General features: G+C 38.7%; 1 protein-coding gene across 1 annotated transcript in view; it reads left to right on the forward strand.

Moving 5' to 3' along the window:
* The first annotated feature begins 8,480 nt into the window (after positions 1-8,480).
* The window catches only part of LOC150081720 (uncharacterized), a 198,629-nt gene continuing 192,202 nt past the window's right edge, over positions 8,481-14,907 (forward strand). The window contains exons 1-2 of the mRNA XM_090380296.1: positions 8,481-8,601; positions 8,681-8,726. Coding sequence (XP_090236422.1) covers positions 8,545-8,601; positions 8,681-8,726 — 103 coding nt within the window. The 5' untranslated portion in view covers positions 8,481-8,544. The remainder of the gene's footprint in view (positions 8,602-8,680; positions 8,727-14,907) is intronic.

A 14,907-nucleotide genomic window follows, 5' to 3' on the forward strand; every position in this document is an offset into this window, starting at 1 on the left:
AAACCTCCCACGATTCGCTTCCAGGACAAGTCTCTCCAAAACCGGCACTCTGTCAAACCTCTTATAAATGTCACGCTAGATCACCTGGAATATTAATTCCATTATCCAAGTGTATTATGTTCGTGAACTGCGTGTTTTCTCTGGTCGATTTGTCTGTTTTTCTGTACGATAAACCAAAGTTTCCGGTGGCTGGGGGACCTTGCTATCTACGCATGGGACCGACTAACTCAGTCACGGAGTTGAAAAGCCCATAAAAGTTCCTGGCATCATTGACGGGATTCCAGTCCGGGTCTTTTACACCCGGTGGGGAGGACGGCGATGATCGCACTGTGCTACCGCGCAGACCTGTCAAACATTGCGGCATTATCTTGGATAACAAGCTCACCTTCTTGACACATGTTCAGCACCTCAGAGAAAGAGTAAAGAAGTAGTCCATCCTTCTCAACAGAATTGCAAGAAGAGACGAGGTTTGAAGGGTAGAGCTCTTCACTTAATATACAACGATGTTTTCATTTCTAGAGTCGTGTCAAACACAACTTCCACCGTCGCACTTCAACTCTTCACTCGGAAACAGTCCCTTGACCTCCACGTTGCGTACTGTTGTCTGTCTCATGCCGTAGATATCTTCAATATTACAACCGAGACAAGTACCGATATCCGTCGGGAGAGCAAACTCATGTGGGAGGCTCTTATCGTTCGGTGGCAGGATAAGTGCGCAGCCAGCCCAAAGAGGTGAAATTACCACAAAAAAAAATTACCAACGTGAAAATCATTAATAAGATGATCACTTGATGGCTAAATCCTAACCTTCAGACAACTATTCTGGTCATAGGACATGGAGCCTTTAACAGTAAATTGCAGAATCTGTGATTCCAGGAAGATGCGCTCTGTTCTTGTGGCGACGAGGAAACTTGACATCACGACGCAAATATTTGTTCGATCTATCTTGACTTTAGACTGAACCTCCTGAAAGCGCTAGGTATCACAACATTTCAACCTGAACATTAGCTTCTCGCATCCAAAGAAGCCTTCCAAGCATTGACCTCCTATGCTAAAGCTATTTTCAAACGCCGCATCTCTCAACGGCAAAGATTACATCCACCATGAATGAAATTTGCCCACTTAACGCCACTTGTGTTGCTGTAGTCTTTCTGTGGGGGCGTTCGGTGATTGCCCTGCAATCACTATGGTTTTTTTTTCTGTCTTCATCCTTTTACTCTTCTTGGCACCCTATCCCCTCCGTTCTTCAGGGTTCCCACCTACTTTATGTTTAATCTTCGCATTCGCCGGGGGGATGCCTTCTCTATATTCATCCCCTATTTTATCTGTTCTTCTCTATCCTATATCTTATACCTCACATTAGGTCGCCTCTGCTCTTGTCCTGGCCAGAGCAGAACGAACCTAGAAATTGTCCCTCTACTGTCCTGATCCGGCTCCTCGTGCCGTGGACGGATGCTGGGAGGTGCCTTCCTTGCTGATCGCGCCTCCCAGTAACTAAGTGGCCAGATGAGCAATAGAAACAACTTCAACACATAATTCGGAGTACCCAACACAACTCAGACTAATCTGGCTTTGCAGCCTTGGATCTTCACGGTTTTGTAGGGAACCACCACACTGCATGACAAACACACTATGTCCATTATGTTCTTTGTATGCTGAAATCACGAAGAGAGTTAAGGTCTGCGTCGAGGGAATTCATAGTCGCAAATTGCACGCTATCCGCTGTTGGCTTTCTGGATGAAAAGCCCAAATTTCTGGAACAAGAAAACCAGTCCTTACCAACAAAGATAAATACATAAGTACCTTCCCCATGGAAGTCTTTTTCAACTTTGGCCAGCAATGGGAAACGAATCCAGTATTGTCCATTTAGTGTGGAAGAGCGACAACGCTATTTCAGGCGCATAAATATCCACAGTTTAGTTAAGTTTTTTTCTCTCTCTCTCTTTGCCCATCGACGATTAATTGCTACCCAACTACACGGACGCTTGTAACATCGACAGGGACACGGATGTCCATTCAAACCATATAAAATCGTTTGCACAGACACGAACTTTATGCGAGAAGAACGAATATGAATTAATACTCTATTTATATATTAATAATATTCATACTAGGTGCATGTTTGCTTATTATTTTATTCTATAATTTTTACCCTCCAAACTTCGATAGGTATTCTTTAAAATTTAAACAGCCATGGCTGCGTAACAGTTTAAAAGATATCGGATCTAGTCATTTTGGCAAGCTTCTGTGAGGTGTCTGATATGAGTAACTTGAAACCAATTGTAGAGAAGTGTCGTGTCATCTGATGACTGTTTTCTTTGGCAGTGAGAAGTGGACTAGTAAGTTGAAGTTCCCCGAGTAATTAATTGTGTCGGTAGTCATTACCATAATGAATTGCAAGTAATTAACCCGACTAATATTACGCTGTAACGAATCCAATAAAGCACCGTAGTCTGTTGATGTATTATGATCTCTGACAGCTAATAATAGCGAAGCCGCAAGAGAACAAGTGTTCATGACTTATACTGATCACACACTTGGATTAATAGGAGTTAAGTTACAACAAACTCTCCAAAGATAATCACCGAAGAGAAGGTATTTCCACCGAGATGCTTCTGTTCAGCCTGATCTCTTTATCGTAAGATAAAGAGATTAGAAGGCTGGTAATTCTAAACTGAAATGCGAATATATGAACTAGGTTTTCAATGTTACTTTGACGTTATTGTTGTTTTAATAGGGTTTTAGGAGCATCGGCAACCAAGGCCATGTTACCCCGTTTATATGGCCTATAAATTGCGCGTGTTCTGTGGTCAATTTGCTGTTTGCTGGATGAAAAACCCTATTTTCATGGAGAAAAAACCATGATACCCTCATCTGAGACCGACTAACTCGGCCATGTTGTGAAAAGGCCCATAAAAATTCTTCCCTTCATCTACGGGACTCGAACTGTAGTCTTTTTTCACTCACAAGGTCTCTATCTCTAGCGACAGTCACTTACAAAAAGAATTATCCATTTTTAAGTTTCTATAACTGCTAAATTTTAACCAGCACAAATATTTTATCTTTAGTGGTGTGAAAGGAAGACACTGCTACAGGTAATTCCTTATTTTACTCGGTCGAAAAATAAATACAAGTACCGGTGACAGTATCCCAACGAAGATTAGGAAGTTTTGGCCTTGTAGTTACTCTAAAGAAGGATTAGAAGTCAACCAGACAAAACCTTCTGGTATTTTAAGTGTAGAACATAACAGATAACAATTCTATTATTATTATATTAAACTTTATCGTATGAAAGGTTATTTGTAGAGAAATATAAAGAGCGTATGCTGTTGCCACCTTATTAACTGTAGAAACAGAAGAATCGATAAAGAATATGGAATTAAAATTAAAGGAATGAGTGCTCCAGAAAGAATGTTCCCTGCAAATACACTTCGTTTAATAAACTAGTTCAAGATAAGATTTAAAAAATTTAATGAGGACGGGGGGGGGGGGAGGGTATAGGAGGAATTTACTTCGAGAAACGTGCAAAGTTGAGTCTAATGAGGGATTCTAGATAAATAGAACGAAGATCACAAAGAAGCAGCCTCAGGAAAGGCGGTTATGAAGATAAATCAGGCAGCAGAGGCGAACCTGAAGTATTTCGCCACTGATCCAAAAGGATGTTCGAAGAAGGAAATAAAAAACTTTAAGTGGTCACCAAGATTGAAAGACTTATAAATGTCTGGAAAGAGAGGTTAAGCTAAGTTTATTAACTTAATTAGGGAATTAACCGTGATAAGTAAATAAATAATAATATAAACAAAACAAAAAGGTAATTTATGTTTCAAAGTTGTAATGCTGAGAATGCTTACTTTAATGGATTTAAAAGTAAAAGAAATAGTAGAAAACTTAAAATAATTATAGACGTAATATACAGGAGCAGTTCAAGGACTGTAAAACAAAAGCAATTTGAATATAAAAGGAAAATATTGTTTTTCTTTATAAAGAATACTGAAAGTATTAAAACAAAGCAAAACAGAATAAAGAAAACTGACGTATTCAATTCTAAATTCAAATTTATTTCACATTATTGTAAAGTAGGAAAAATGGATAAACAGGAGATTGTAATCATGTATCATGCACCTTCTTAGCCTTTAAGGCTGTGCCGTGTCATTTGTAAGAAACAGATAAAAAAAAACACTTTAGCTAGCACTTAAACTGTTAGATGGAGTAAGAACAAGAATTTATACAGACTGCCTTATCAGACTGGCCTAGGCGACCTGTGATCTCATTCTTGCAGAAATTCTATGAGAGAGTCCATAAAGCTAAACTTCGGTTTCTTGAATTCGATCACACATTATATTTTTTATGCATTTTCTGAAATATCCGTTCATAACTCCAATGAGTACAAAGCTGATACCTGCTATTCGAAGAACGATATCAATTACCATCACTAACATGAAATATCCAACATTGTTTTTAAAGACATTTTTCTTGTTCTTTGGCAGAGTACAGCCCAGCTACTCTATTCGGCCTTATCTCAGCGAAAGAGATCAGGAATTGCTGGGCTCTGCTGATAAAACGCTTTGGCAGAATGGAGGCTGCTGCAAAACGTATTATTTTATCTCCTTCATACAGCCATTTCTCTCTATGAATCAAATGTTCTCAAAGGGGTGCGGAAATGTCACCCACTGCTTCATAAGATACTTCCAAAAAAAAAATGTGATTCATCTCCTATTAACGGATTCCGAAAAGTGTCTTCCTTTCTTTCTTTCTTTCTTAGCCAATGATCTGAGAAGATCACGGAGTAAAGATGAGTTCAGAACATGAATTCGGATTTCGGGTCTCTATAACCTTACTCCTCGGCGCGTCTTCAATGGCTAACTGTTTTACTAGTTTCCGTCCACCCTACGCTTTTACAAAATTTTGAACCATATATATTCACAGCGACCACGATGAGGAACCCATTCGTTCCATAAAAATGAGTTCAAAAAGTCTGCCAGTAAGCAATCATTGGTAACTTCTGATTTCCGACTAAAATTTGGATGCTAAAACCAGAAATATCTCTCGGCAACTGAAAAACCACCCAGAAATAGCGTGTGGAAAACTCATAGAAGGTACATCAATCGATGTCATTAGATTCAGAGATGTGCAAAGTAAAGCTGCAAAATTTTAGTGAAATTCGCCTGAATTTTTCGAACAGATTGTTTGAAACGTGTTCCATAATAAAATAACAGCTTTAGAGCTTTTGACTTGTCCATAACTCAACTTTCATGTCAGCTCATTTGAATCGATAGCCACAGATTGAAGTAAGGTTCGCACCGAGATAAACCGGCTGCTAACGGTTCTGCTAATGAGACTAATCATCTCAGTTCATCCCAGACACGAGGTCAGTGGGGATCAGCAGATAAAACCAGTGCAATGCCAATTTGTACAGTATTTAGTTAACCAGTGATTCAAGTTACAACCTGCTCAGAGGTCTAGTTTACATTTTCCAAAATACTTAATGTAATTTTAAAAGCATTCGCTTAGAAGCTAGGATCGCGATAAAATGCTAAATAAATTGAATTAGTTACAAAATAGTTGCTAAAATAACTGTATTTGTTGAAAAGAATGTAGAACTGAAATCTGCGAAAGTTTTGAGTGAAGAATGGGTTCATAAATTGTAAGATATACAGTGTTCCAAAGAAGAAATGAATGTGTTTGCTGATGAACAGACTAGAGAGGGCCAAAAAATAACCTTCTCTATTCGAACTCAGCGATAGCTTCCCTATATCGATAGGGATTATCCAGTGCAGAAGTTCATAAATGAAATTCGGCGAAAGCTTTTAGGAAATTCTTACCTTAATGTGAGTCTTCATCAATGGTTATAATCAGCGTCCTTTCCTATACAGTGTGTTGTTGTTGTTGTTTAGGGTTTAATGGCGCAAGAGCAACTTCGGCTATATTGCGCCTGTTCAAGTTTTGTTATTTTCTGTTTTACTGTTACTGATTTGACATATTAGATATGATTGGTTAAGTTTATTAAACTGAGATATGAAAAGAGTTCCCTGACGTTTGATTTTTCTCCCATAATGAGTTCAAGACTTAATGGCTCACTTGAATGCGATTTGAAAGCTGATTGGCGGGCAATTTGGTTATACAGTGTGGAAAAATCCCCAGTTCGAATCCAGTCGATGACACAAGAATCTTTTTTCACTGCACGAGTAAGGTCGAAACCAGTGAGGTTATTCTCTGGCGGATACCATCCGTAAGATCAAAAGAATTCCGCTCTCAGCAATTCCATTTATGAAGGATGAAAAACTTTTTATGCAGGATTAAAAACTTCCATCTGCTGTTCATTAGGTAGACTTCACATTATTTTATTCTTTCTCTAAATTTTCAATTTCAGCGTGTGATAACTTTAAACTGGTAAAGAGACACTGTCTCACTGGCATGAAGGAGCTTTTCGCTTCTGAAATTTCTTCCCTTATACTTCGGTATTTTACAATTTAGGCGGACTATATTTTATTTCCTTAAAATAGGTATTATTGTAAAGTTCTGAGTTGGCAGACACAGAACACCATCTCAATTGACTTTTTCAAGTTTCATTTCCTTGTTTGGTGTTGGCGGTAAAAAATTTTATTTGTATCTTATTCCCAACCTCAATAAAGAGTCTTTTTATGGTAGAAAAAGGGCCCCGTGCGTGGGGAATAAACATACTACTAAATAAATCTTGTAACGACCGACGAAACGTAAAAAATCGAGTGACAAAATCAAATAAAACTGAAAATAAAATATACAGATAAAGAATAAAGGCGATGAAAACAAAATATACACTAATAAAATTTTGGTGAAATGTGCTCCTTTATCAACTTTAAATAAAAATTGTGCGGCAAACTATCATCGCAGAAGGAAATCACCAGCAAATATGTGACAGTATGCAATAAGACAAACCAACACAGACCGTGAATGATGACTATCAAAAAGTTAAGTGTGTGTAGTGAGGGATTTAAGAAAACAAAAAAGAAAGAAAGTATCAGCCTTCCGACTTTGAGGAAATAGAACAACATGTATTAGTCGCATTGTGAGAAGTTCTCCATCCCGCGTCGTGTAGCAAAATAACTGCTTCCATTATAGGGCGAAACAGATTCCACTATTTCGATTAATACTGGTAATTGCCATACTTATATGAAACGCCTCTAACCAACAAAATTAATATGCTGTTTACACCAATAACGCTCAGCGAGCATTTTGTAGTAGGATTTTGTCGTTTATAAATTGTTTATACGCGAATAATTTCCTAACGAACTGCTGTAGAAGAAATTTTATGGATATCTACTTTCCAAAATATTATGCTCTAAAATAAGACTTCGCACAATTTCGTGACATCGAAATTTGAAGTTCGTTCTGAAATTAACTTCAGCAGATATTTTTAATCAGCTGAACAAGACTATGCAAGGACGATGATCTTAAAATTTTGACTGGGTCATCAAGAAAAGTTATTTTACAAAAGGAACCGATATTGTATAATCTACCTGCATTCACCCTTAAATCGATAAACATGGTGTTAATCTTTGTAGCACGTGCCTTTAAATGGACCGGTGATCCGTACATAGGCTGAGAGAGTCAGAAAATTTCTGATTTTTTGAACAAAATGGATAGAGAAGAGTAGTGCGAAACCTCTGTTTGTTTATCACCAACGTAACTAAGGCTCTGAGGAGCAGTATCCTGTGCCTCGGTTTGCCTATTCTATTGAATAAAAAAAAAAACCAGAGTTCGTAAAGAGGGAACCGTGAATAACCCGTGTGGAACCGACTACCTCCATCATGGGTTCGAACCCAGCCCAAAGCGATTCATATTCAATGCGCTACACGCGAATTTTTACATAATGTGAAATTGGAATTAAAATTATACGGTTTTTAATTAGTTTCACGATTTGGTTTTTGAAAATATAAGGGCTCCTCAAATATTAGGAATAACAGTGGTTGTGTTCTCCATCAAATAAATATATAATTTAGTGTCGAATCCAAGACTTTGTTTTAGATATTCTTAAAATTTAACGTGAAGGTCGTAAAAGTCAAAATTTTGGAAATGTTTATACAGTATAATCTGTCTGTAATTCCAATATACTTTTCCTTTTTAAATCTAATGAAAATAATCTTTAAAAACAAGGAAACTGAATACTTATTAGTTAAAAAGCATTATAGCAATGGAGCAGATAGACTGAAATGAAATAAGTGCCTGGGCGTATACTGTAATAGAAAGAAAGAGAGAAAGAACAGAAGCCTAAGTCCCCACTGTCGCCCCCTTTGTGAACGCAATTCAAACCAAACGAGAAAAATCTTAATTCACGCATTCACCGCTAGATGGCGCTGGAAGCGCGCTGGTAGTAAATACCTTTGCCGATTCCAATCGTTATTAGAGTAGGTGGTCGTAACAGCAGCAGCGGGATGCTGGCGAGCGTTGCTCTGTTAGCCAAACAACGGCGTGCGGTTTGTCGGTGTCGTGTGACGGTGTCCTGCTAGAGACGGGGGAGGTCCGCTGCCACGTGGTGGATTGCACGATGTTCTACTGAATGCGGTAATGGCCGATCCTCAAACGGTCATAGAGGGCACCCTCAAGTACCGCGATGGAAAGAAGGTAACAGAGTTTCCTGACAAGCTGAGGATTTCATGTTTTTAAAGTGGGATATATTCTCAGTGTGTTTTATTTGTTGCAGTGGAAGCCAAGATGGTGCGTCATTAAGAAGCTCTCACCGGTTGCAGGTGAGTGAACTTTTCTTTTTATTGCGGTTTTTAAGCGGACACTGAAGAATATTAATGTTTCGCGTTATAATAATTTTATTTTAATACGAATGCCGATATTAAAGACAAAGTTTTATGGTCACGTACGTTTCGGAAACTTTTTCTTCGACCTTCATCAACTGAAGTTTTTTACGACGCTGATTTTAAACTTCGGATTAGTTTAACAATTAAATAACCGATACACCTAAACACTTAAGAGTGTTTTTGAGCAAAAAGTAACGCCTACACAAAGATATTTTTCTCCTGTATAGAACTGCGGCTTAGTATAAAGGAGAATTAATCGTGACAAGCAATTCCTGCCGATCACGAATTACTCTTTGCAAGAAAGACAATGAAAATTATTATGATCAACGAGCAGCACGTCTATTATATTACAACGAACAGCCTAATCCACACTTAAATCCTTTCATTTGTCAAGTGGATGCAGCCAGCGCTTTAAGGTAACAAAACTAATCCGATATACATTCAGCGTCTTTGTTATTACTATTAATCCGTATTACGTGTGCGAAGCGTCACGTGCACAATTGCGATCTGTGTGCTGAATCATGCAGAATTAATCATTTGAATATAGATTCACGTGCATGTACTCTTTGGGTATCATGAATTACGGATGATTGTATTAATTTCCACGTCCATTTTGATGATTAAATTCTCGTACGATTGCCAACCGCGTTAAGCTAGGGAGCTCAAAGCAGAGGGCAGTGCCAGTTTCTGTCTACAATTTAGAACAGATGTAAAGAGTTAGATTTAAAGAAATCTGGAACTTTTCAGTTTATTGAGAGTTGTTTATAGAAAAATTAATTCTTTTGTCCGTTATAAAAGTGCTACCCACCACTAAATAAGCAATCGTTGCAGAAAATAACCTTGGGATCCTCTTTACGATTTTTTCCCCCACCATCTCTACCAGAATTCGAAATACAGTCAGCAGCTTCATCTTGAAACTGGGTGGTCCATCACGCAAGTCCCGGATGTTCCTTGTCTCTGACAGGATGTCAAACTGAATGAAATATTACCAAAGTGACGTATTTATTAAAGTTTCTTCACTTACTGGAACTTCATATCTGCTCGACCATCCCCTCCCCTTCGCTTACCTTCCAGGACTGCTACTCGTAGAACGAATTGTACCAGTAAATGTGCTTCCCGGTATTTCTACCGGTACACAAAGAAGAAACTTTTCTTTCTGCGAGTTCGAGTGGTCTAAGGCAGAGTAATATGCGCGCGGCGCTTAGGCGCCAATACGGAGACCTACAAAGAAGGAAAAGCCTCGACACGAGGTGGTCGCTCATGCTCGAGATAATGTGGGATGCAATCACGGCGGGCACATGTAATCGGTTTCTAACAGCAGAATGGCGTGCGGCATAACCACCTCTATCCGAGTCTTACTCCACGATGCTTAATAATTTCTTGTACTACTTTCTACAGGCACCGCTTTACTTTTATAATTTAGATGTAGAACAAAGTGATCTTATAAGTTTTCTACACCGATGCTAGATTCAGCCGAATGCAGAATTTTCACTGATAATACTGTCTGCCTTCTTGACACAATTTGATAAAGAGAGAGAGAGAGAGAGAGACACACACACAAACACACATTCTTTCCTTTTTCTCTGCGGTTTTTTGTTATTATACGTCGATTTTCTTCTTAAAACTGTGTCTCATCGTGCGCGAATGTGCAAACTTCGAGAACATTCTGAATGCAGATTGCGAGTTAGTAACTATGTTGGCATTCGCGGAGAAGCAGAGGTTACTTTTTAATGTTAACGTGGGTTCTTTTTAAGTTTTGTTTTGTGAAAAAATAAAGGCGAAATACTTAGTGATAAATCTTAGGACCAAAGTCTCAGACTCACTATTTAAGACCTCTAAATTGCGTGTGATCTGTGGTCGATTTTCTGTTTGCTGGATGAAAAACCTAAATTTCCGGGAGAAAAAACCATACTACCCTTGCCTGAGACCGACTAACTTGGCCATGTTGTGCAAAAAGCCCATAAAAATCCTTCTTGTCATCGACGGGACTCGAACCCAGTTCTTTTCCACTCGGTGTAGGGGAGGAAAGCGATTCTACCAATTGTCTTCCCACCCACGAGAGCTCAGCTCAACAGTCCGATAAGTAAAAGGTACTAGTCACCTTTGTCGTTGGTACAAAACAAAAAACGGAATACCCGCTGAAAAACATTCCACAGCATGAGTCCTACGAACTCAATACTGACCAGAAGCCATCTAACTACATATTGTTCTAGAACAACTGAAAAGTTGTCCACTCTTGGAAGAATTCACCAAGTGACTTGACTTTCAATTTCATTAATATTGTTTTATTTTTTTACAACTAACACTTTCCGTTATTTTGAAGAGGAATGTTTTTCCTTTTGTTTTGAAATTTGGCCAGCTGACCGTAAAGAGATCTCAACCTCTCTTAAAATCAACAATTTCTTCCATCGTGTAAAGTTTTTGCGCCTCTTAGCTGCTGCAACTGATTTCTCAGAGTCATTTCTCCAGATCTAGACACATTCCCGTCGCTTTTCCGAAACTGTTTATTTACTTTCCTCCAATTCATTTCCTTTAGGAGATGAGAAGTCAGATACGAAGCAGAGGTGATAAGAAGAAGAGCAGTAATTTATAGGTGATGAAAATCTTCGAGGCACACATAGCACACACTATCGATATACGTTATTTGTTGAACTGTTACTTAAAAAAATCACGTTTCTAGGATCTTTTCTCATTATGTTTGCATCCGTTTCTCTTTTTGAGACTGTACTTTAACTATTTAATTAACTAATAGTTATGGAATTATTCGTGGGGGGACTGCAAACTTTTAACTATTTAATAAAGCGTTAACTAATAGTTATGGATTTATTCGTTGGAGAATTTATTACGATTCAGTTGTTCAATTAAATTCGAACGCTTGTAAATATTAAGTAAATTGCATAAATTGCAAGAATTAGAGCCAAAAGGTAAAAACAATAGAAGCACAACAGTTCCTAAATGAGACGTAATTACTTTCCTATATGAAATTATTACTTTTTTTGTTTATAATGACTTCAATTCTATTTCATGTAGAAACGGGATAGCGAGATATGGTTTAATGACACGCAGCTTTTCAGTTCTCTTCTTTCTTCATTCGTTAATTCAAACTTCATTCAAAGTTAATGATGGGAATAAATTTGATTGAGTGTAAGGACATATGCTGCTACGGCAGCCGCTGGTAGTAATTCGGAGCCTGTGGATATTAGTCATGCTGTCTCTCAGGGTAGTTCAACGACTGTAAAATTATGCCATCGACTTAGTTTTCTTTCAGTTTTGATAGTTCTTTCCCTGGCATAAATTTTGGTTTAATATTCGGCTAATTACTCAAATAACTGAAGACCTTCCTAGAAATGTAGTTATGCATCTCTAAGATACAAATGATTGAACCTATTTTCGTTTTCAAAAATAGTTTTTGTTCAGTCTTACATTTTGTGAAGAATTTTTCTTTTTAATTCTCTCGATGTTTCCCACATGGATTTCAAAGATTAGATAAGTCACGTCGTTTAGGCCCGCTTCAAGAAACATCAACTGTTCGTTGAGTATATTAAAATAATTCAGGATGATAAATAAATTAAGATCTAGGGAACATCTTTACAAATAATTATGATCATGGCACAGAAATTATAAGCAGAATTGGTATGGCCAAAGAGGCATTTAAGAACTTCCTCCGTGACACGAAACTGGATTTTCAGAAGTTATATTAAAGGAGGCAGCAAAGGAAGTAAGCAAACCCTTAGCCATAATTATGAGAGCTTCCTTGGACTCAGGGGAGGTACCCATAGACTGGAAATGTGCAAATGTGACCCCAATTCACAAAGGAGGATCAAAGGCTGACACAAGTAATTATAGACCTGTGAGCTTAACTTCTGTTCCAGAAAAATTAATGGAGGCACTGGTTAAAGAAGCACTGCAGGATCATTTAGACAAAACTTCAGTTATAGCTCGGACACAGCATGGTTTTGTTAAGGGGAAGTCTTGCCTGACCAACTTGATTGGATACTATGATGCAGTCACAAAAGAAGTGGATGCAGGGAATAGCTTTGATATTATACACTTGGATCTTAGAAAGGCTTTTGATACTGTTGCACATGGAGGACTGCTACACAAATTGGAGCAGTGTGACATTGGAGGCAAATTGCTGCTATGGATAAAGGGGTGGTTGAGGGGGAGAAGACAGAGAGTGGTAATCAATGGACACTGCTCATCGTGGACTAATGTTATTAGTGGAGTCCCTCAGGGCTCAGTGTTGGGTCCATTATTGTTTTCTGTATTTATAAATGATATTGATGATGGTATATCGGGCTTAATGTCCAAGTTTGCAGACGATACAAAGGTTGGCAGGGTTGTCAAGGACACTACTGACACTATGCTGCTGCAACAGGATCTGGAAAGGTTGAGCAGATGGGCTGAGAGGTGGCAAATGAAGTTTAACATTGACAAATGTAAAGTACTACACATGGGAAACAGCAACCCCAGAGCAACGTATCAACTCTGTGGTACTACACTGACAGTGGTAGAGAATGAAAGGGACTTGGGGGTGGTTGTGCAGGCAGATATGAAGTTCTCTGAGCAGTGCAGACGGGCTGCAAGAGTAGCTCATGGAGTATTATCAATGATATACAGGAATTTTTCCAGCAGGGATAAGGAGGTGATTATTCCATTGTATAAGGCGATGGTCAGGCCACACCTAGAGTACTGTATACAGGTCTGGAGGCCTCATTTCAAGAAGGATGTAGAGCTGCTGGAACGAGTACAGAGAAGGGCAACAAGATTAGTGAATGGAACAAAGGGGTGCTCTTACGAAGAAAGGCTTAAGTTTTGCAAATTACAGTGTCTGGAGACTAGGCACCAGCGAGGTGATCTGATAGAGGTGTATAAAGCCTTGAATGGTTTAGGCATGCTCAATGCTGATGGGATTCTTCCTCTAGCTCAGAAAAATCACCTGAGAGGGTATAAATTCAAATTGAGGAAAGACAGATGTAGGATAGACGTGCGGAAATTTGCCTTTAGCCAGCGGGTGGTTGGTTGGTGGAACAGACTTCCATCCCTTGTGGTGGAGGTTGATAGCCTAAATAAGTTTAAGGCTCAGCTGGACAGGTATTTTGAACGAACAGAAGGGTGAAGTGGGTTTTTTTTTTTTTTTTTTTTTTGGCTGATGCTGCATAAGCTTACTTTCTTGCATCAAATGCCTCTACTAATGCTAATGCTAATATCGGATGGCCAAATGCTACACATGGAGCACCCTCCTATATGGATGTGAGACTTGGGTCATGCGGAAAGCAGAAATCCAGAAACTGGAAGCCTTCGACATGTGGACGCTCAGAAGAATTCTCAAAATTCCGTGGACGGATCGGGTCACCAATGAGCAGGTCCTTAAGAGGGCGAGGACCACAAGGACACTACTAACTGCAATTGCAAAGAGAAAGGCTGCGTATCTCGGGCATATTATAAGAGGCCACAATATGACTTGCAGAGACTAATATTGCAAGGGAAGATTAAAGGCAAAAGAAAGACCAAGAAAAAAGTGGCTTGATAATATCAAAGAATAGGCAGGGGGTCTTACGACATAAGAACTGTTTCACAAAGCATGAGACAGAGTTGTCAGGAAAATGTTGGTCTCCAACGTTCAAATTGAACACGGAACCTGAAGAAGAAGAAAAATCAAAACTCAGAGTCCTGTGGTTGGATTTCGCAGTATTATAATTAGAAATTATCTGTGTTTATAGGGCAAGCGCTTGTTTATTCAGTGACTCAAAGTCGTTTAGTAAATTTAGTAAACCAAGTTTTAATATCAGATAAGTACATTCCTTATACTGAGGTGTAAAGAAATGAATCATCAGTTCAGCTTGGTTTGTTTACTAGACAAACCTTGGAAAAGGTGCCACAGGTCTTCTAACAACCACTGTTGTTGTTATTCAGTTTTAGGAGCATCAGCAACTAAGGCCATATTGCTCCATATACAATGTCTGTAAATTGTGTGTTCTGTGGTCGATTTTCTGGACGAAAAACTCGAGTTTCCGGGAGAAAAAACCATGCTACCCTCGCCTGAGACCGACTAACTTGGCCACGTTGTGAAAAAAGGCCCGGAAAAATCCTCACGTCATCGACTGGACTCGAACTG

This window comes from Mastigoproctus giganteus, chromosome 8 (genome assembly GCF_048544385.1).
Source record: "Mastigoproctus giganteus isolate SK-2022 chromosome 8, ASM4854438v1, whole genome shotgun sequence".
Classification (NCBI taxonomy): domain Eukaryota; kingdom Metazoa; phylum Arthropoda; class Arachnida; order Uropygi; family Thelyphonidae; genus Mastigoproctus; species Mastigoproctus giganteus.